This window comes from Gopherus evgoodei, chromosome 5 (genome assembly GCF_007399415.2).
Source record: "Gopherus evgoodei ecotype Sinaloan lineage chromosome 5, rGopEvg1_v1.p, whole genome shotgun sequence".
Taxonomy (NCBI): Eukaryota; Metazoa; Chordata; order Testudines; family Testudinidae; genus Gopherus; species Gopherus evgoodei.
The window spans coordinates 83,237,287-83,257,544 of NC_044326.1; the positions used below are offsets into that span (position 1 = coordinate 83,237,287).

The 20,258-nt window shown below is 39.5% G+C and overlaps 1 protein-coding gene across 5 annotated transcripts in view; it reads right to left on the minus strand.

Moving 5' to 3' along the window:
- Positions 1 to 554: 554 nt before the first annotated feature.
- TMEM131L (transmembrane 131 like) overlaps positions 555 to 20,258 on the minus strand; it is a 120,499-nt gene continuing 100,795 nt past the window's right edge. For 3 of the 5 annotated variants that reach the window (XM_030563482.1, XM_030563480.1, XM_030563479.1), the window contains 10 exons: positions 19,768 to 19,922; positions 18,252 to 18,376; positions 15,438 to 15,571; positions 14,026 to 14,211; positions 8,802 to 8,880; positions 7,207 to 7,292; positions 5,039 to 5,159; positions 4,124 to 4,212; positions 2,464 to 2,606; positions 555 to 880 (listed from right to left, as the gene is read on the minus strand). In XM_030563482.1, the coding sequence (XP_030419342.1) occupies positions 602 to 880; positions 2,464 to 2,606; positions 4,124 to 4,212; positions 5,039 to 5,159; positions 7,207 to 7,292; positions 8,802 to 8,880; positions 14,026 to 14,211; positions 15,438 to 15,571; positions 18,252 to 18,376; positions 19,768 to 19,922 (1,397 nt within the window). In that variant the 3' untranslated portion in view covers positions 555 to 601. Of the gene's footprint in view, positions 881 to 2,463; positions 2,607 to 4,123; positions 4,213 to 5,038; positions 5,160 to 7,206; positions 7,293 to 8,801; positions 8,881 to 14,025; positions 14,212 to 15,437; positions 15,572 to 18,251; positions 18,377 to 19,767; positions 19,923 to 20,258 lie in introns of those variants that run through there. The other 2 variants (XM_030563481.1, XR_004000513.1) reach the window with 2 other exon arrangements.

A 20,258-nucleotide genomic window follows, 5' to 3' on the forward strand; every position in this document is an offset into this window, starting at 1 on the left:
TCATATAACATGAAAGTAAAAATCACACCAAAAATGCTACTGCAATATGAAGGTTAACACAAAATATCAGGAGGTACAAAAAAGAAAAGCTTCTCAAAGAAACACTGACTCACACATTTTGCAAATATAGTATTATCAAATGACTAGTTAGGACAACTTGGACATCTAAATATCTGCAACAATAAATGTAAACAAACAGTTAGATGGCCAAATGTTACCATTTGCCATGGCTGCAATTATTTACAAGTGCAATTCTGTGCCTGGAAATTTAGAGGCCGTTGCTGAAAATCAGGCCCTACATGTAAACTTTATATGAAATGTTTGCAATGAGGGTGAATATATTACTATGAGAATCTGAATTTTTTCCATCTTTTGAAAATTGTGTTTTAAATTTTTACCTTCACATGATGTCAACATGTTTTGTATATAATATTTATTAATTCTTAAAAAGTACTTAATACAGATTTCTGTAAAAAAAATTTATTGTCCATATAAAAGTGCCAAAATATCCACCAACACTGTTATCTAGTTCAATAACCAGCTTAATCTAGTAATCAAAATTGAAAGCATCTTTATTCACGTTTTTAAAATCAAATTTCTGTCACATATTTCCACAGTAACCCGAGTCCCTAGAGAGTGGGAAATTTGCATTCCGGTTGGCTGTTGTAGTCCATATGTCCAAGTTCATATAGGCACGGAATGGGTTAAACCTTGGATAATACTCCTGCTTACACATAACTGCCTGGTTCTCAACATGAGCTGAGTGTTGAGCGGTGCCACTGACTGGGCAGCAGCTTTCATAGACATCACTCTGAGGTGCCCAGATGGAACCAAAAAGTCCAGACATTGGAGACAAGCTTCTGGCACTTGAGAGGTAGGGCTGTAGGACAAGAAAAAAGCATCAGGGCAAAGTGCAAGCCAATATGTTAGGGGAAACAGAAACTGAAAACACATACACTACATGGGAGGAAGAAGCCTGGGGAGCAGAACTGCTGAGAGAAACCTAGGGATCATATCATCAGGAAATTATAAAAAGGAGTTTACAAATGATATGGTTGCAAAAACAAGGCCAATGCAGTTTCGGGTCGCATATGCAAAAGCATTTCACAGAGCAGGGCAGTATTAGCCTTCTTCTATATGGCTCTGATGTGACCACAACTGGAGTACTACGTCCAGTTGTGATCAGGCTTACCAGCAAAAATATAGACAAATGGAGAAACTCTGTTACTCTTATTTAAATTATCACAGGGATGAAGGACTGATTTAAAAGACAAGACAGAAAGAGTCAGAGATGTATAAGCTTGGCTAAGAGATGACTAATGGAGGGACCTGGTAACATGCTATAGCACTACTGGAAGAACAGAACACGCTGCTGTGAGAGTAATGGGGTGCAAGTAAAGAGAAGTTTTAGAATGAATGTCAGGAAAAACCTCTAGTATTAGCCTGTGGAACAGTCTGTCAATGGAGGTCATAGAAGCCTTAGGACTTTTAAAACCAGTTAAAACACTAAGAGATGTATTGTAGGGGAAAATCCTGTTCTGTCATGAAAATAGACTGAATTATCTAATAGGTTTTTCTAGTCTCAAACTTCTATGATTTCAGAATACATTCATATAAAAATATAGAATTCATGTCCCTCTCTGCCCCCTGTAAATTTCTATCACTTCTTCCATCCAGTGCCCTATTGAATCCATTATGAATGGTGCTGTTGAAATCATCTCTTGCTTTTACTGATGAAATTTGTCTGTTAAACTCTCTTTTCCGATTGTAAACACACAAAATATATTTTCAAAGTGGAAGATTTTCATCCTAGTGCAGGAAAAGATGATTAAATCTAAAGACAACTCTACAATACATTGCACTGTGGGACTGAAATCAACTTGTCCAATCCCTTCCTGTTCATCTGCTACACTTTTCTCTTTGGAGACAAGCACAAAGGGCCAAACGGAGTGCTCAGAGACCCATGCACAAATCCAGCTGAAGTCAATTTGAGTTGCACGTATACATCACAGAGTAAACTTTGTGGACGTTACCAATAGCATCAAGGCTGTGTATGCCACTCTACAATTTCTGATTTCCCTTTTGTGTTTATAACTTCAGAATAGTTTTCATTATTAGCACTTCTTGCTTCTATCCTCCACTAACGCTGTGGGTTTTTCGGTTTTTTTTTTTTTTTTTTGAGGGAGGGAGGGAAGGAGGAACAGAGGGAAAGGGGTAAACAGATTACTCAAATCCAACATGCACGTTTCCATTTTCAAGGGTCTCAATACAATGTTCAAGTAAAATGACCCAAAAGAAACTTAGCCAAATATTGGTAACATACTATGGATAGTACTAACAAAATCAACATCAAAGACCACAACCTAGAAAAGAAAGAAAAGAGGAGAGACTGAAATATAAAGGTATCTGGCAGGCATTTCAGAGGAATACATTAGGCCAACATGTAGTGACCGGAATACTCACTGAAGAGTTGACATAACTGGCTGGTTCCCAGGTAGGTGTCATGTTGGGTGGAGCGCTCCAGGTGGGCTGACAATTGTGGTCAATGTAGGCAGTATTTTGCACTTCTGCAGTACATGGGAAGCCACTGGGGTAATTCATGTTTTCTACAGTTGAGGAGAGATGGAGAACAAAATTAAGCTTTTTGCATTACAAATTATATTTAACTTTCTGCAGGCGGAGCTGAACTGTCCCATCATGAGAGACATTAGAACTGCTAGCCAGCTTTCACCAATCCAAGGTGACTTCCTGGCAATACAGCAATCACCTCTTTGTAACATTTACATATTTCCATGTATCTTTCAAACCTACAATGTAAACAGGATTATCGTTTCTTATTAGCTACTACTGGGGCCATTAGCCAATTGCTAGCAAGGGAATGGGTAAAGGCTACATAAAACCTTTTCTCCCTGGATTGCTGGAGCTTGAAATCCTCCATTAGCCACAAAACAGGTAGAGAATGGATAACATTAAGGCAAAACTTCCCCATCCTTCTCTTCCCACATGCCTCAGTCCTAAACTCTCAAGAGATTACTGCAATTCAAAATCCTGTGCTCTTGTAACTTCATCTTTAAATATAGCCTAGCTAGTAGTGCAGTATTCCAGGTAACTGTGAACATACTTAATGTGCAAAATAAGTCACATCTTGGGGAAAAAATAGGCCACAAGAGACGTTATGTTGTACACGCTAGTATACTGAGCTCTGTCACAGGTGCACAATCTGTTGGGATTTCTACTTTGAGAAACCTGGTCTTTGCACAGCACTTTTTAGTTGCCTTGTTATTTCTCATATGCACACACAACACAATACTGCGTAGTACTTGGTGTCAAAAATTTAAACTTGAGTAAACAACTTCTCAAAAGTTTAACAAATAAATACTTTTCAGGCTTTCTATTCATAGATTTGTTTCAGCTCCCTTCGTCTCCATCAATGAGTACCGACACAGTTGAGGTTTGAGATTTGTGAGGGGGTGCAGAGAAGGAATGTTAAAAAGAGCAATCTGGGCCTGATAACTCTGCTGGAGTTAATGTAGTCACATGAGTAGAAAACTGATGTAAGTGAAATCAAAATCAGGCCTCTAGGAAGCTCTGCAAACCAGGTTTTGGGTGAGTGGGTCAAAACTCATTCGAGTTGTTCAGTCAGGAATTTAACTAAGGATGTCTGAAAAACCTCATTCTAGAGAGGAGTGAGGACCATGTGGTTAGGGCACTAGAAGAGGAATCAGGAGACCTGGGTTGCGTTCCACATCTGCCACAGATTAAATTATGTAACTCCTCTGTGCCTTAGTTCCCTAACTGGAAAACAGACATAACTGCACTTTCCTTCTCCCATCCTTTGTCTGTCTTGTCCACTTAGATCATAAGTTCTTTGGGGTATTCAGCACCTCGCACAATGGGCACCTCATATTACCTGGGGGGCCTCTAGGCACTACTGTAATAAACATATGTGATAACAACTGATTTCTCCTGATCTATTTTACCCTAATTAAAAAAATTAGCAGGCTCAGCTCTCTAACAGTCTAGTGCTACTGGTTTTAAAAGAAAAAATATTATTACCTTGCTTTTCAAAGGAGGAGAGAAAAGAACACACTTAGTGATATTCTAAGTTTAGCAGCACTCTTACCTTCTGGAAAAGCACTGTATTCATTCATCTCTAATGGGCAATACATGTTGGGAAACTGGTTATCATAAGCTGCATTCCAATCCATTAAGCTATTACAAATGACAAAATCAAATGACAAAAATCAAAATACTGTACAGGGTTTATGAAAATAGTTTACTGTAAAACTATTAGATGACAATTGACTGAAATAAGTGATTGCATTTCACACATGCTAATTACATAATAGTACAAAACAGTATCAGCAATAGTGTGTTAAAATTAGGCTCATTCTTATACTGAGTGGGGGTGTGGAACAATTTTTATAGTGAGGGGGCTGAAAGCCATTGAACCAAACTGTAAACACTGTATATGACGGGAACCACTTCAAGTCATGGGGTGCAGCACCCCCTGCCTCCCTAGTTCCAGCACTTCTGATACTGAGCATTTTTTTTAATCTTTTCTCCATGAGGCGGAAGAAGAGACTAGTGGCTAAAGTACAGGACTGGTAGGAAGGTTATCTGAGTTCTGTTTCTGGATCTGCCACAAACTTCCTGTATTACTTAAGCAAGTACAAACCTTCTGGGATTCAGTTTCCCCATCTCTCTCTCAAAAAAAGGAATTATAGTATGTTCCTACCACATAAGCATCTTAGGAGGGAACTATGGCCACTAGAAGTTCCCTGCGGACACTCAGGTAAACAAAGCATCTCACGGCCCACCAGGGGCTTACCCTGAACAAGCCGCAAACCAAGTTTGGGAACCCCTGGTCTACGGTAAGAGTCTTGCTTACTAGTTCTTAACATGCAAACATACCATGGAAACTGTTTAAACGGCACATGCTTAAGAATCATTGCATGATAAGCTCAGATACATTCATGCTGTTAAGGTTATAGGCTCAAAAACATGATATCAAAAAATGAAGCAAAAAATAACTTGCCTATTGTGAACAGAAGGGGTTTCCTGGATCATGCATGGTACATTATTCTCAAGGTTATAGTTTAAGCTATTCGTCAAACAGACTGGTTGAGCAGGCCACAAATCTCCTGTAGGATAAAGACCTAGAAAGGCAAAGAGATCTTGATTGAAGCATATGAAATGCAACAGTGCAGAAATGAGGGATCCACCAAATCTTAGTACTATGGTGACATCTCATTCTCAGATCCACAGTAAAAAAGTTGTATGTAAGAGAGATAATCCAGCAAGAGAGATCACTTTATAGTTTTCCCAAAGGACAGTACCCTATCCCTCCCTCTTATATTACTACTTGAAACCAAAAAGAATGGCTGTCAATGTAAAAAGAAACCTCACTAAAAGATTCCAAGACAGACTAACTGTCAGGGCCAGATCCTACAGCTGGTATAAACTGACCCAACGGACCTAGGCCAATTTATACCAGCTGAGGATCTGTCCCCCTAAGAGTGTACGTCACTGGACGAAAATTCCTAGGGAAGAACTTATTGACAAATGTTTATGTTTGATGTAACTTGCTGTGCAGATGAAAACAAAATCAGACACTTTTCAATTGGTTAAAAAAAAAAGATTGAAGCAGATTCTGAAATTCAACATAGCAAAAGCAAAGATTCCCACAGAAAGTACATGTGATGTTGGAATGACATCAGTGATGAGACCTGGTACTTGTACCTTTCATCATGGGAGGATGGACTAAACGAAAATGACTGTTTTCACAGCCAAATCTGAATACTAATTACATGTTTGTGTATTAAAACTCTTCCTCAGGAAGAGGCTCTAGTTTTGAACAGAAGAGCTCGTGCTGCTAGAGCAGTGGTCCCCAACCTTCTCGTGGCCAGTAGCACATTCATTTTTTCAGAAGAGTGTGGCAGGCACCAACAATTACTCACATACAGGGCTGGCTCCAGGCACCAGTGGAGCAAGCACGTTCCTGGTGCAGCACATGCTACGGGGAAGCATTCCATCCATTCTGCAGAGTGGGAGCGTTTTTCGTTTTGTTTTGTTTTTGGGGGGTCAGGGGGTGGCGCCAGTTCTGGCCAGTGCAGAGAGAAGCTGGGAGGACAGAGAACACTGGCACCCGTAGCCTGCAGTCCCCGGCACTTGGTGGGTCCTGCGCCTGCCGGGGACAGAGAACACCAGGGCCCGCAGCCTGCAGCACTGGAGTTCTCTGCCCCCAGCAGGCATGGGGCCGGGGCTTCTTGAAGCTGGAGAGAAACTGTGGCCCCGTGCCTGCCAGGGACCGAGAACACCAGATCCGCAGCTTCTCTCCCCTGCTGGGCACTAGGTGGGAGCACATAAATGCCCAGGCGGGTGCCATGGCATCCGTGGGCACCACGTTGGGGACCACTGTGCTAGAGCCATTAAAAAGAGGAATAAACTATAAGTGCACATACTTTTTAAAGGGAAAAAGATGTGAAAAAAACAAGAGAGAGCAGGCTTCAGATTTCCTCTTGGATCCACAATTCTATTCTACAATCTCTAATTTATCCCATAATCTTTTATGCCACAATTTATTAATCCCACCAAACAAATGAACATTATTTCCATTTGAAATGCAGATAAACGAAAACAACCACATATTTAAGATCCCAAATCATCACATCGTTTATTGTCCATTTTGGAAGGAGTGGAGTAAGGTAAAAAAGGGCTGAAAATGTTTTCCTCAATCGTGACTGAGGAAATTAGGAGAGAAATATCTGATGGCAATAACTGTGTCTCAACTTCACTTAAGACATCAGTTCTTTTGACCTCTCAATCATGCTGGTACTGTTTAAATGTTACTCTGCAGTCAGGATGCTTAGCCTGTGCAAAGCAAGACAACTGTCAAGAAAGAATACTGGAAGTGTGAAATGACACCTGAATCCTGCCTTTTTTCACTGAGAAGACCATAAACAAAGTCTAGGTTATAACAAAGACTAGTGATGGCAAAGAAAGTCTTCTCTGAGTCCTTTTAGTTGTCAGGAAGTTTAAAAAAAAAAAAGCCAAGTCCTCAGCAATGTAGCTCAAACACAGTAGTCTGACAGTAAAGCCCTTGCGGGTGTACACGTAAATGTACTTAAGACACATTACATGTGGTACTTATGTGTAGTACTGTACAAACATTAGCACCAAATCTGTTGTTGAAAAGCAACTAACCTTTATTTTTGTCAGGATCTGCAGTTATGTCAGTGAAGTTGGTACATACGGTTTCTGGATACTGAGGGACAGTACTTATGTCTCTGCTGAATGAAGACAAAGGACTTTTTAAAATTTTGGATCATCAACATTAAAAATTCCCTAGTTATTCTTCTCCTAGAAAAGGAAAATTCAAGGAGTTTTATAGGGTTTTTTCATGTTGAAAATTTTCTGATGGACGTATGTAGAATGGAAGCTACTAAACGGAGCGATGGAACAATAAATAATAGATGATACTGTAGGGAGCATGGAAATGGTGTCCCTTTGCTCCACAAATTAAGCTTTTCCTTTGCCTATTCTCCTTACTCTGAGCTATCGCATACCTCACAATCTCAGCATTTTAGTGCTTATTACATGTGGAAAACAAACAAAATACTAATTATCTTAACTCTTTATTATCCATATTTCAGATGACATAAAACTCATATAGAAGCCAAATTTCATTTATCAAACATTCTAATCATGTGAAGGTTTCAGATGTCCCCCAGGCAATTCAGATAATCAGTTTACTTCAAAATAATATAGATAATATATTCCATATTTTAATGTAAGTGTATTCACATAGTCCACATACATCTAATTTAACTGGAACACAGACTGTACTGAAACTAAATGAGAGCATGGTTCACAGGTTCAGACTGAGATTACGTTTGTTTGGGATGGGCTTTTATCTATTAGCGATTGCTAAACATAAGAGGTCCACCCATATCTTTAAAACCAATAGGTCAGCTTTCCATATACTGTACTACAGAAATTTACTTCTCAGAATAATGTCACCTGCAGAAGTTAAGAGGAAGAAAAAGCTCTGCTCACTGAGAGCCCAACTCTTCTTTTCAGGTGTGACCTCTCTACCAGTCTGTGACATTCTGGGTTGTATCTCTCTTCCTGCAAATATCAGAGATGGTTCCCAATTTGTTGTTGGAGTGACAGGCTTTTGACCATGGCCCTCATGCCCTTACACCAGATGAGTATTACCAAAGCTGCACTGAAATACTCTGTTATCAGTAACCCCATGGAAAATATGTAATTGACTCTAGTAGCTGAATCCCACTTGTCTCAAACTGGGAGTGAGATACCTGAAGATCCAGGTAACAAACTTTAGATGCTGCACATATTATAGTAAGGGGGAGGATATGTCAGAGAAAGAAAAGGAACAATTTTTGAGTTGTCTCAGGACAGCATGATTCTCATAAAAAGAACCCCATCAACTTAAAAGTGACATATTTGTCTGACCTTAGCACAGAAAACTACTAGAATGGGAAGATAATACAGAAAAAATAACTTCCTTATTTTTTCTTATGTATCCCATATTTCCTTTGCATAATAAGCAAGGTTTCCCTATCATTTGTGTAGGTTTTTTCATAGAGCTACAGGGAAGAGAGAAACATTTTCAACATTAGGAAAACGTGACTGTACTACCTCAAAAATTAGCAGTGAGAATCACAAGCAGGTGTAGGACCTGAAACTGTTTTTAATTCATTTTAAAAAAACTAACAATATTTCAAGTTGATGGAGTTTCTTTAATATTTACTGGGGTAGACTTAACAAAAATTTACCTGGTATTGCAGATGTTATGAGACAGATTTAAAGTGATGGGAGTTTCAGTTGGAAAATCATTTTGTGAAATATTCTCCCCTAAATAAAACAATGATTGTAAATCAAAAAAGATTTTGAAAACAGAAACATACACAATACACTTACCAATGGTGTGTATGAACTTATTTCTCAGTGTGGAATGTCAGTACCATTACAGAATGTATTTCTCAAATATGCTTATTCATAAACCCCTTTGAAATCTATACAGTTGTCATATATTATATGGGGTCTCAATCTGGAGACCATGATCCCTTCTTTATGGCTAGCTAAGAGGAGGGCCCAGACATTTTTTTTCTGTTGCAATATGGGCTCAGGGTTTGGAAAAAGATTGAGAACCACTATTCTACCAGAAGAGTAAGTTCTTCTGTAGTGTCAGACTTTATGAAAAGAAAATACATTTATCTTTTTTTTTGTGTAGTGTTCACCTTAAAAATTTTTACTACTAACATTTATAATGTTAATTATTCATTCCTACTTACTATCCAAATGACTCTGTGTTTGAAAAGTTACACTACATTATGAATATATAGGGCTGCCAATTTTCTAATCACACAAAACTGAACACCTTTGCCCTGCCCAGCCCCTTCTCCAAGGCCCTGCCCCTGCTCACTCCATCCCCGCTCCCTCCATTGCTCCCTTTCCCCCCACTCTCACTCACTTGCTCATTTTCACTGCGCTGGTTCAGGGGGTTGGAGTGTGGGAGATTGTGTGGGCTCCAGGGTGGGGCCAGAAATGAGGGGTTCAGGATATGGAAGGGGGGTCCAGGCTGGGACAGAGGGTTGGTGTGTGGGGGAGGGGGGAGTGAGGGCTCCAGCTGGGGATGCAGGCTTTGGTTTGGGTCTGGGGATGAGAGGTTTTGGGTGCAGGGGGGGACTCTGGGCTGGACAGGGGGTTGGAATGCAGGAGAGGTTGCAGGCTCCGGGAGGGAGTTTGGGTGCTTACTGGGGCTCACAGCTGGGGCTGACCCGAGCTGCCTGGGTCCCTTTTCAACCAGGCGTTCTGGTAAAAAAAAGAAAAAAAAATGCCTGGCAACCCTATGAATACATAGAAAATTATTCCAGAGACATTCCATCTCATTAGGTCAGAGGCACAGCTAATTTTTCCTGACTCTGAAGCCAGGTTTGTTGATAGTTTTTTGCTCAGACACTAAATTATATTTATATTATTCAAAATAGCACTTAGCAACATGAAACCAGTTTTTCCATGTCACTAGAAAACATTCAATATAAACTACTTTAAATTCTGTTCATTATTAATGCTGCTGCAAGCTACCTGTTAATAATACTATTGGTACTAAGGATTTTCACCATTCTTTTTAATATGGCACAGCAACGAAGCATAATTGTGCCTTTTGGTGTTTGTGATGTGCTTTGGCCTTATTACCATATACAAGTGCATGATTCTGGGGTAGTTTTTGTAATTTTTTGAGCTGTCCATCTGCACACTTTCTTAATTACCCACAAACAAAGATTCTTTTCACTTTTGCCACTTAAAGATGTAGGTCATATATATTACAGCACATAACACATACATTGTTCCACATGTAACAATAATCTAAAGATAAGGACTGAATGAAAATGTGGGCAGAGTCAGTAGCTCTCAGTTCTGTAGTCTTCCCAAAAGTGACTAATTGTACAGCTTCCTTAATTTCTGGTGTGGTACTTTTTCAGTTCACTTTCTTATCCGCATTTTCTCTTCCCTCTTTTGCTTTTACTGTTGATGGCTCTTTTTCTCTACTTTCTCTGGTGCTTTTACTCTCATACATTTTAGGTCACATTTGGATTTTTATTACTTCTGCCTAAACTATAGTCTCTGAAGCACTTGCAGGTAATCTGTGTAGAAGGAGCTGGTCACATGCTGTATACTATTCTCCCAGTTTCAGGCTGCTTATACAAGGGCCCAAACCCTTCAAATGAAGAAGGGCTGAGAGATTTGTAAAAGCATCTAAAAACAAAAAGAGTGGGAAGGAGGGATTGGCAGACAAGTTGCCTCTACTAGGGGCTGCTGCTAAAGAAGAGGAGGAGAAACAGGAGCCGTCTTCAGAAATCAGAGCCACCAGTGAGATGGAGCTTCCAGATAGAGAGGAATGTCTGGGGGAGAAGAGAATGAAGTGGCTGGGAAGCAGGGGGACAGGATGACACAGCACTAGGCCGCACAGAAGGCTGTTCAGGGAAAAAAGGGGTGGGGTGAGGTTGAAAAGAGAGTGTACACGAGCAAGCAAACAGACAGGAGAAGAAATGAAAAGCAAAGCAGACAATGCAATTACATATTTCAGAAGGGACCCAACTCTTCAGTGTCAGCAACTTCAGTACATTCCTAATAATACTCCCCCATGTGGAAACAACAGCTAGTTGCCAGGGGTTGTTACCTGGGGAAGAGGCCCACAGGACAATCTCTATGAAGACACTGCAATGCTATGAAAAAATTTGTGCCTGTGCATAAAACAGTAGTAGGCTTGGCCATACCTACACCAAAAGGCCACTTTGTTCCCTCTCTAGTTTACCTTCTCCCTCATTTACTCCTACCTCAGTTTTCATTTAAGAAGTCTTTCTCTCATACACCTTCCTTCCTCTACACAGAGCCCTAAGCATAATGGCTGGAGCCCTTTCACTCCAACTCACCCCTCCCCTAATCCCCACAGGACAAGGTCACTAGTGTCTGGCAATATCAGACACTTTTAACATAATCCTGTGATGCTCTTGTTGTATCATTTTGTTTCAAGTCTCAGGAACTTTTCTTAGCAGGGAACCAAATCACACTACGTGGTGGAATACAAAATTCAGCTAGGTCTGAACTGTGGCTTCAACATGGCACTTCCAACCACCAACAAACCTCCCAAAGAGAAAACAGCTACATCAAGAGAGAAAACCTGTGAATATTATTTTCATCTTTCCTTAATCACTTATGGTAATTAGAACTTCTATAGCAACTCTGTCTGCAGGCACCACCCCCACAGATCCCACTGGCTGCAGTTCCTGGCCAATGGGAGCTGCGGAACGCCGCCTAGCAGCTGAGCTAGGGGGGATGTTACCAATTCCGGGGAGCCCCCCAGATAAGTGCCACCCACAGCCTGCCTCACCCCTTCCCATGCCCCAATTCCCTGCCCCCTCCCCCTACACACACCCAAACTCTGCTGCGGGGAGGTGTAGGGGGGAACTGCCCCAGCAGCGACCGGTACGACGCATGCAGGGCTGTCTGAGCTGCCCCAGAGCCAGGTGTACTGGCCACTGCAGAAGTCACAGAGGTCATGGAAAGTCACAGAATCCCTGACTTCCATGACCTCTGTGACAAACTTGCAGTCTTAATGATAATATATTGACAATTTTGTAAGTTACTTTCAATCACTGGATTATAATATGTATAAACTACTACTATATTTCAACCGGGCATCTTGAAGTGCCTTGATAACACAATCGAATGAATCCTAATGACACTCCTGAAGGTACAACAAGCAAGTGTCATTAGACATATTTTATAGACAGAAAAATGGAGGCCCACGCTGGCCAACATCACACAGTGACTCAGTGCCAGAGCTAGGAAGAGGATGAGAGTGCTGACGCCCAGTTCCTTGCTCTAATAACTAAAGGACACTGCCTCTCTACGTTAGGACCCAACTGAACTAAATACTACAGATTAGACTGCAAAAGGGTCACATCAATTTGGAAAGGTTCAGACATGCTGACAAGTTACTTCTTAACAGTATAGTCTTCTAGGCTCAAAACTAGGCTTTCCCTCCCAAATGTGATACCACATGTTTCTCCAGCCTTTCCTGGTATTCTTAAATGTATCTGAAGCATTTATGAAAAAACTTACTTTGCCACCTATCTAGAGCACTAACCACAGTAGGAGAATGAGTATCATATTGCTGATCAGGCAGAAAGTAAGTTTTTCTAAGTCTAGAATGACAACAAGAGGACAGAGGAAAGACGTTCACATGGTTATTGAACATGGAAACAAAAATATATCCAGGGTTTATAAGAAATTACTAGTGTACCTTGCCAGAATGGGGAAAATACGAATATATTTTGAAAAGTCATGTTTTATTCTAAACCCAAATGTACAACAGACCTGTCTATTACAGAAGAGAAACAGGCAATTACCTAGAGAAAACAGCATGAACTTTCGTGTCCCAACAAAAGTAGCTTAATAAAAGGTATTTTGTGATCTGATGTGAAAATTCAGTGTTCAATTACTTTCAAAGACAGACTATTACCCTTGTATAATGTAATGGTTTTGTGCTCGTTCATGAGCTTTAATTAAAACACAATAACACTGACTGGTTCACTGCCTGTATGAGTTCTTGGTTTGCCAGGTGCGTTTCCTTCTTTCCACATTTCTAAGTAGCAGCACACCTGCGAACTTGAATTTGCTTTATGCTAAAGGATCCTCACACTAGAATTACTGCCCAGGCCACAGGCATCTATCACTCAAACAGGTCAAAGAAAGCACAAAGTTGGGTATAGTATCATAGCAACCTGAGTCACTAATGCATTCGCCCTAAGATATTCTTGCAAAATGATTACATGTTTTAGACACATTTAATAAGTAGGAGACCATTTTTCCCCATGAAGGAGCACAAAAGGCCTACAAACTAACTGGAGGCAACTAGATGCCTTGACTAGAATATTGGGGAGCAATTAATGAATTTTGAGGTTTTCTAATGTTTACAAGGAATTTTCTAATGCAAGAAAGATCTCAGTTACTTCAGAGTGTGCACAGGTCAGATATTGGAGTCCTGGCTCATTTATAACCTACAATATTATAATGGTTATGGAACAACAAATACAGCAATTCTGTATCTTGGAGTCTTAACTCCAATGTTTGTTTTCAGATTTCCTGAACAAACCTGGTGAACCATGAATGGATGAATACAAAACCCCTTTGTGTTATATATACACACACATGATGTACATTCTTTTATACAGGGTGTACACTTTCAAAACTGAATACCAGCTTTAAAAAAGTAGCTGGAAAAAAGATTTAGCAACTGGTAAAATACTTTCTGGTCCCTCAGTCTGTAGAATGCTACCATGAAGACTCGATTCTATTAAACCGTGGTATCTGGGCAGACTGCATAAGCTACACACACTCTCCTTGTAACTATGGGTTCTATCGACTCAAACTATCGGAAAAGAAGACCTAAACTCGGCATGTACTTGTGCGTATTCTATTTCCAACACTTACTTGATGGAAGAAAATGCCGGGTAGTAATCATGGGTTTTTTATCTCCATCGGAGCTGCTTGTGCTACTCCAGCTGCCCCAGCTACCACGACTGGCACGTACACTTCCTGAAGAACTTCCACAGTCCGAGCTTGAATCAGAGCAAAATTTTTCCAAACAATTCTTCTTAGACCGTTGATAAAAGCTTTCTGGAAAAAGTTGAAAAAGAAAAGAAAAGAAAAGAAAAGAAAAGAAAAGAAAAGAAAAGAAAAGAAAAGAAAAGAAAAGAAAAGAAAAGAAAAGAAAAGAAAAGAAAGATTACATTTAAACTCAAAATTAAATAATTTTTTTAAATGTGTTTTTATATTAATCCTTTAAACCTACTGAGCAGAAACAGGAAATATTATTTACAGATAGCGTCACTGGCATGTATGGCATTGTATAGGCACACAAGATGACAAAATCCCTACCCTGGAGGAGCTTATCATCTAAGTTACACCTATAACACAATGAGAAGTGACAACAAACCATGGCCTACAGGGGCTGAGACAGGAGTAAGAAATGGGAAGTGCATACTGCTCTTTAAGCAGCACAAATGTTATTGTAAACAGATACCTTACATAAAGACCCTGAGAACATGCACATTAAACCTAATAAATAACCCAACAGCGAACTATGTACTTTTCCCTCCTCCTCATCTCATCAAGAATAAGAACCACCACTATATAAACTCATTTATCTGCCTAACACACTCCCTTCTCAAAAGCTGGGGAAAACAGATAGATCTGAGGCAAGGTGAACAGGCCCTGGATCTGTGGAACAAGGCAGGAAACAAGGTTCAAAGTTGATGGTTATTCACTGAAAATGCCCTACCTATATCCCACCTGAAGCTATTCTGGGGGCTGTTACTTTAACTCATCTCACACAAGGAGACAGTTGATAGGTAGGCATGTCCCAAACAGTTTAATGCAGTGTTGTTCCCAGGATATCAGAGACAAGGTGGGTGAGGTAATATCTTTTATTGGACCAACTTCTGTTGGAGAGAGATGCTTTCGAGCTTCCATAGAGGTCTCTTTAGAAGCTGATCCAATAAAAGATATTACCTCACCCACCTTGTCCCCCAAACAGTGTAAGGCATTATATTATAGTTTCATGCTCTGACATGTCTTCTTATGTTGGCTAAGGGGCACTATGGATGAAATGCATTCAGCCCCTCAGAGAAGGCATACTTTTTGGTATTTCTTGGCATCTCAGAAACCATGTTGACTGGCTCCCAGAGAAGCTACATATAGCCCTCAGTGGCTTGGATGGTCACATTAAGGGGCCCATGAAGGCAAGGGAAATAAAAGTCCCCAAGGGAAGTAATCAAAATATTGTGGTGTCAAAAAACTATACATTACCTTTTCCCAATGCAATCCCAATAATGATTACATACCTATTTCTCCCCGTGTAGACAAGCTCCCAACCTTTTGGTCTGTTTTACAAGATTCCCTTATGCCAATGTTAGTTCTTAGTTCAGGCCTTTCAAATTCCTTGCACATACGCTTCAACTCATTCTGTTCAGGAACCCTGAAATAATCACAAACCAACTGTGTTTACATTTTAACTATCAGTTTCCCCCTTCCAATTACTAAACATTTTATTATCAACTCTGTCAAGCCAAGATCTTGAGCTGGGAACAGCCTCAAAACTCTTGCTCCTCCGGTTGGCTGGGACTGTGAGTGAGACAAAGGTGACAGATACCTTCAGAGCTCACACAGGACAGTGCGGATGCAAGAACTGGCCATATATTTCCAACTTAGGAGTTCACCAGAACCACCACGTGCTTCTTTACAAATATTGTCACACCTTCCTGTCACTGCCCCCTACCTGTGAAGCACAAAGTGATCCACAAAGCCATTACCCTCTCCTCCAAGTTGTTCCTCAAAACACACTTCTCCTCTGATGCCTACAAGAAAGTATAGGTTGGGGGACAGTCTGGGATACTGAAGTATTGTCACTCTTTTTTAAAATATAAAAATTGTATATCTTCCAAACAATCTCTCAAATTCTGTATATTGGTTGCCTTCCTAGACTCCAATCTTGCAATCAAATCCATTGAAATCAAAGTACGGTATATACTAGTTCATAAGCGAAATATTTTTGGTAAAAAAGTGACGTAATCAAAGAGTGGGGGTCGGCTTATAAACTGGTCTACACAAAAATTTGATTATTTTAAACTCTATGGAATCATTGAATTGAATATCTAATACATTGTCATTTTGTTTACCTGGAGTGTCTGCAGGCATGGAGCCTCTCAGCCACCTGTGGCGCAGTTCGCCATTCCCAGCCAATGGCTGTGCCATTTTCGGCAACTACCATTGGCAAGGACCTAGATTTCCAGAGAACCCTGAACCTGATTTGGGCTCCTGACACTAAAACAATGAATCATCATCATCATCAAAATAATAAGCAGAAGAAAACCCACTGATTCAGGAAATATTAATCTCTTTAATTCTTAGCTAGTAGGAGCCAACATTTCTTGATCTAATACATTATCAGTCAGATCCATGTTAAGAGAAGCCCAAAGCCAATCAGGTGGCAGGGTAAATGCAGAATAGAAACACCTAAAAACGTTTATCTTTAGCATTATGTATTTCAGGACTAGTCTGGGTAATACTGGAAATGACACAAATTTGAGTTATTATTTCTATGGCGAGTAGATCGCCACATTTTAATGCCTAGAAAGCAATGATTGTTGAAAGGTACATAAATGAACCAGTAAGAGAAATAACACTAGACAAACATTTCCCTTCCATTTCTGTCTGTCTTATCTACGCAGACTCTGATCCTGTGCTGAATTCTATGTATTGTGAGTAGACTGTGTTATGCAGGATTATCACAATGGTCCCTTGTGTTCTGACTTTACAATCAGTTTATCTAGTTACATTACTTAGAGTCTGTTAAAGTCAATATAAATCTTTTCAGGATTATGGCCTTAAATCTAAGCTGTTTGGGGAAGGCACTTTCTTTAATTGTACATTTGTATATTGCCTTGCACAATGGGGCCCTGATTCCAGATGGCACCTTTAGAGTTACTGTAATACAAATAATTTAATAATAATAAACAACAACATAAAATAATAGGAAAAGCTTACAATTAATTGACTCTTAGAAGTTATTGCAGTAAACTTACAAAAAAAAGTTTTAAAAATATTTCTCAGGATTTTTTCATATTCCTGCCTAATATTCTGATCTAACATTGCTTTAACTTAACACAATACTTGGCTACAAGCCACCAAGAAGTCATTTAGTCAGAATGTCCCAGGTATCCCAGACTTCTTCTTTCAAACTTTAATTTTCAAATCACTATACTTCATTGGGGAAATGCTGGCTTCTTTATATATAAAAAAAAAACTTCTCTTCCTCTTTATACTATATTAGAAGACAAAATTGCTTCAAACTATTAAGAGACGATCTGATTCCCATGAAGTTGGAATAATTTCAAGAGATTTTTGTTTGCTGCAGACAAGACATACTGGATTTTATCCACTCGGAACAGAGTGGAAAGGAAACTAACCATCTGAGTTTTAAAGCAGGCAAATTTCCAGTTTATAAGGAGAAGCAATTAAATATTGACCAGGATGTAAATTCAAACCCTCACGTTTCTCCATGGCTTCTTAGTTTAAAGTCTGTTTACACAGGACATATATGTTCACAAAAGTGCAGGTGTAACATATTTTGCAATTATAAAATTAGCATTATTTTATTTATCATCAGGAATATAGGTTTCTGGATGTTTTGTTCCTTTAATCTGAAGTCCTCAGCATGAAACATTTTACAGCTGAAGAATAAATCAAAGAATTAAAGTAGTGACTTCCCCATGAAAATCCTCTCTTTCTCTGCAAAATCCTAAATGTGGCCCTGATTCTGCAGCGAGATCCATCCAGATGACCCTTTGCAACCATGACAGATCCCATTGAAATCAACAGGACTCCTTACAGATTGCTTTGCAGAATGGAGTGTGTACATATACACACATATTTGTGTATGTACATGGACATGTGGGCACACACCCATTTTCCTGTGCAATATAGTACAGTATGCATTAATATGACAGTTTTAGCCCTGAATTATATTATATCATACAATAACCTTCATACTGTATTATACAAAACCTAAAGAGAGACTAAAAACACAGAAATGAAAGCACTTCCAGTTTCAACATAGTGTAATAAAACACGTGATTGTCCGAGGATGCAGCACTGACCTTGGAGATATATTAATATTCTTTTTCTTGTTTTTTCTGGATGTTCTATTTCTATTCCAACTTATATTTGATAAATTGCCTTCTCTTTTCTCCTGAGATCTCTTCTTCCTGTAAGCCTCTTCTTGCTAAAAAGGTAAAAACATGAACTAGTGAGACAACATGTCTATTATCAATGAAGTAACCTTGGTAAATTCACGTCAGTGGTTTTATCTAGGCAAAGTACATTCACAAAATGACTCTTTTAGACTTACTGAAAGATTTAGTGCCACCTTCCAAGATCACCACTTAATCTACCTACTCAAGATTCAGACCTTCATATCCCCTGTAAATGTTGAGAGAGCAAAGTTTCTGAATCCTCAATGTGCTGGCATTTTCCCCCTTTCCTTCCCTGCCCCTGGGCAAAGTTGGGAGTGCAGAGGATGAATGGTATATACAATTCTTAATGGACTAAAAACTAGAAACATCTGCCTGATTTGTGATCAGCCTGTGGGAGAGTTCAGCAGCAATAAATTCTCTCTTCCCTCACCTATTGGTGGCGTCCCCTCTGTTTATCTGAAATAACGGGGATAAGTAAAACAGAAAATATTAATATATTTAAGTTTTAATTTATATTGGACTTAAAACAAAATAGACCACCACCAGATACACATGAAGAGCCAAAGAACATGGCCAAAAGCCACTTATAACTGCATTAACATTTTCTCAAAACAAGAGTAGGATCCAGCAAATGTTTTCAATATGTGCTCCAGAAGTACAACATGTAATTTATTATTAAAGCTTTCCATGAAGGCATTAGATAGAACCTTTCTGATTCTGTCCCCTGCTCTATCAGTGAACTTAGGAAGACACTTAAACCCTCTGTAATATATACACAATACTTGTAAAGCTCTTGAAATCTTTGAACAGAAGATACTATCTCGTAGGTTCCTGGTTATTATTACTATTTAGCAATTTGTGTAAATGAATTCATCCTTTGTCATGCTCAAATTCAGTTTCTGGCACAGAGATTAGAGTCATAGGTTCCAAGGCCAAAAGGGAACTTGGGATCATCTAGCTGAACCGCGTGTATGACAGGCCATAGAACTTCCCAAAATAACCAAAGTGAAAGGGAGAAGGACGAACCCTGTTTGCAAGATAGCTTTCTAACAAGGGTTGGAGGAGGGAGCTCCGCACGACACTACTGACGCTGACGCTTGGTGTTAGTTTTAAGTCAGACTGTGTGAGTGTGAGTTTGTGCCTGCACTAATGTTAACTGCATGGAAACAAAATGTGTTTGAGATATAGCCCACACTACATATAAAGCCTACTTGTGAACTCCACCAAAACATTTGTTATCATTTTATAATCCAGTTTTAATACATAAAACTAGGACACAGAGTATCACAACCTGGGGGTTCTACTCATTCATCAGATGATCAGTAAGTGATTTTAGGATTTATTCTTTACAGAATGTCTGTCTGTCTCTTTTATTTTAGGCATTTTAAATATGAAATGGAGAAGGATCATTTATACAAACCTCAACTGAAGCAAGTTCCTGTTTTCCACAGCATGGGGTATCCTCCTTAGGTCCTTTACTAATCTTTTTCTCAGTGGAAGGCTTTGTGTTAAGATGCTTTCTCAAAGTCTCACAGTTTTCTGTTTCACTCCTGAGAGGCACTTGCTGGTTATTCCCTGGAGTGAAACAATACAAAGAGTGTAACTTTGGGAAGACCACGAGGCTCCCATTGCCTTCCCAGGTCACTCCACCTTGGCTAACATTTTCAAACTTGGATGCTTCACAAAACACTAGGATTATCAATCATTTTTGTTTTGCTGCTTATTCCGCGCCCCCCCCCCCAAAAAAAAAAAAAAAAAATCCAAAAGTTAACCGTGCTGTGTAACACTTCTAAAACCAGGAGGAGAGGAAGTTTTATATATAGCAGTACTAATATACACTTCCCCTATATACCCACCTTGTTATAATCACCCTACATCAGTTGGTTCTTTAGTCCTTATGTGCAGTTAGGA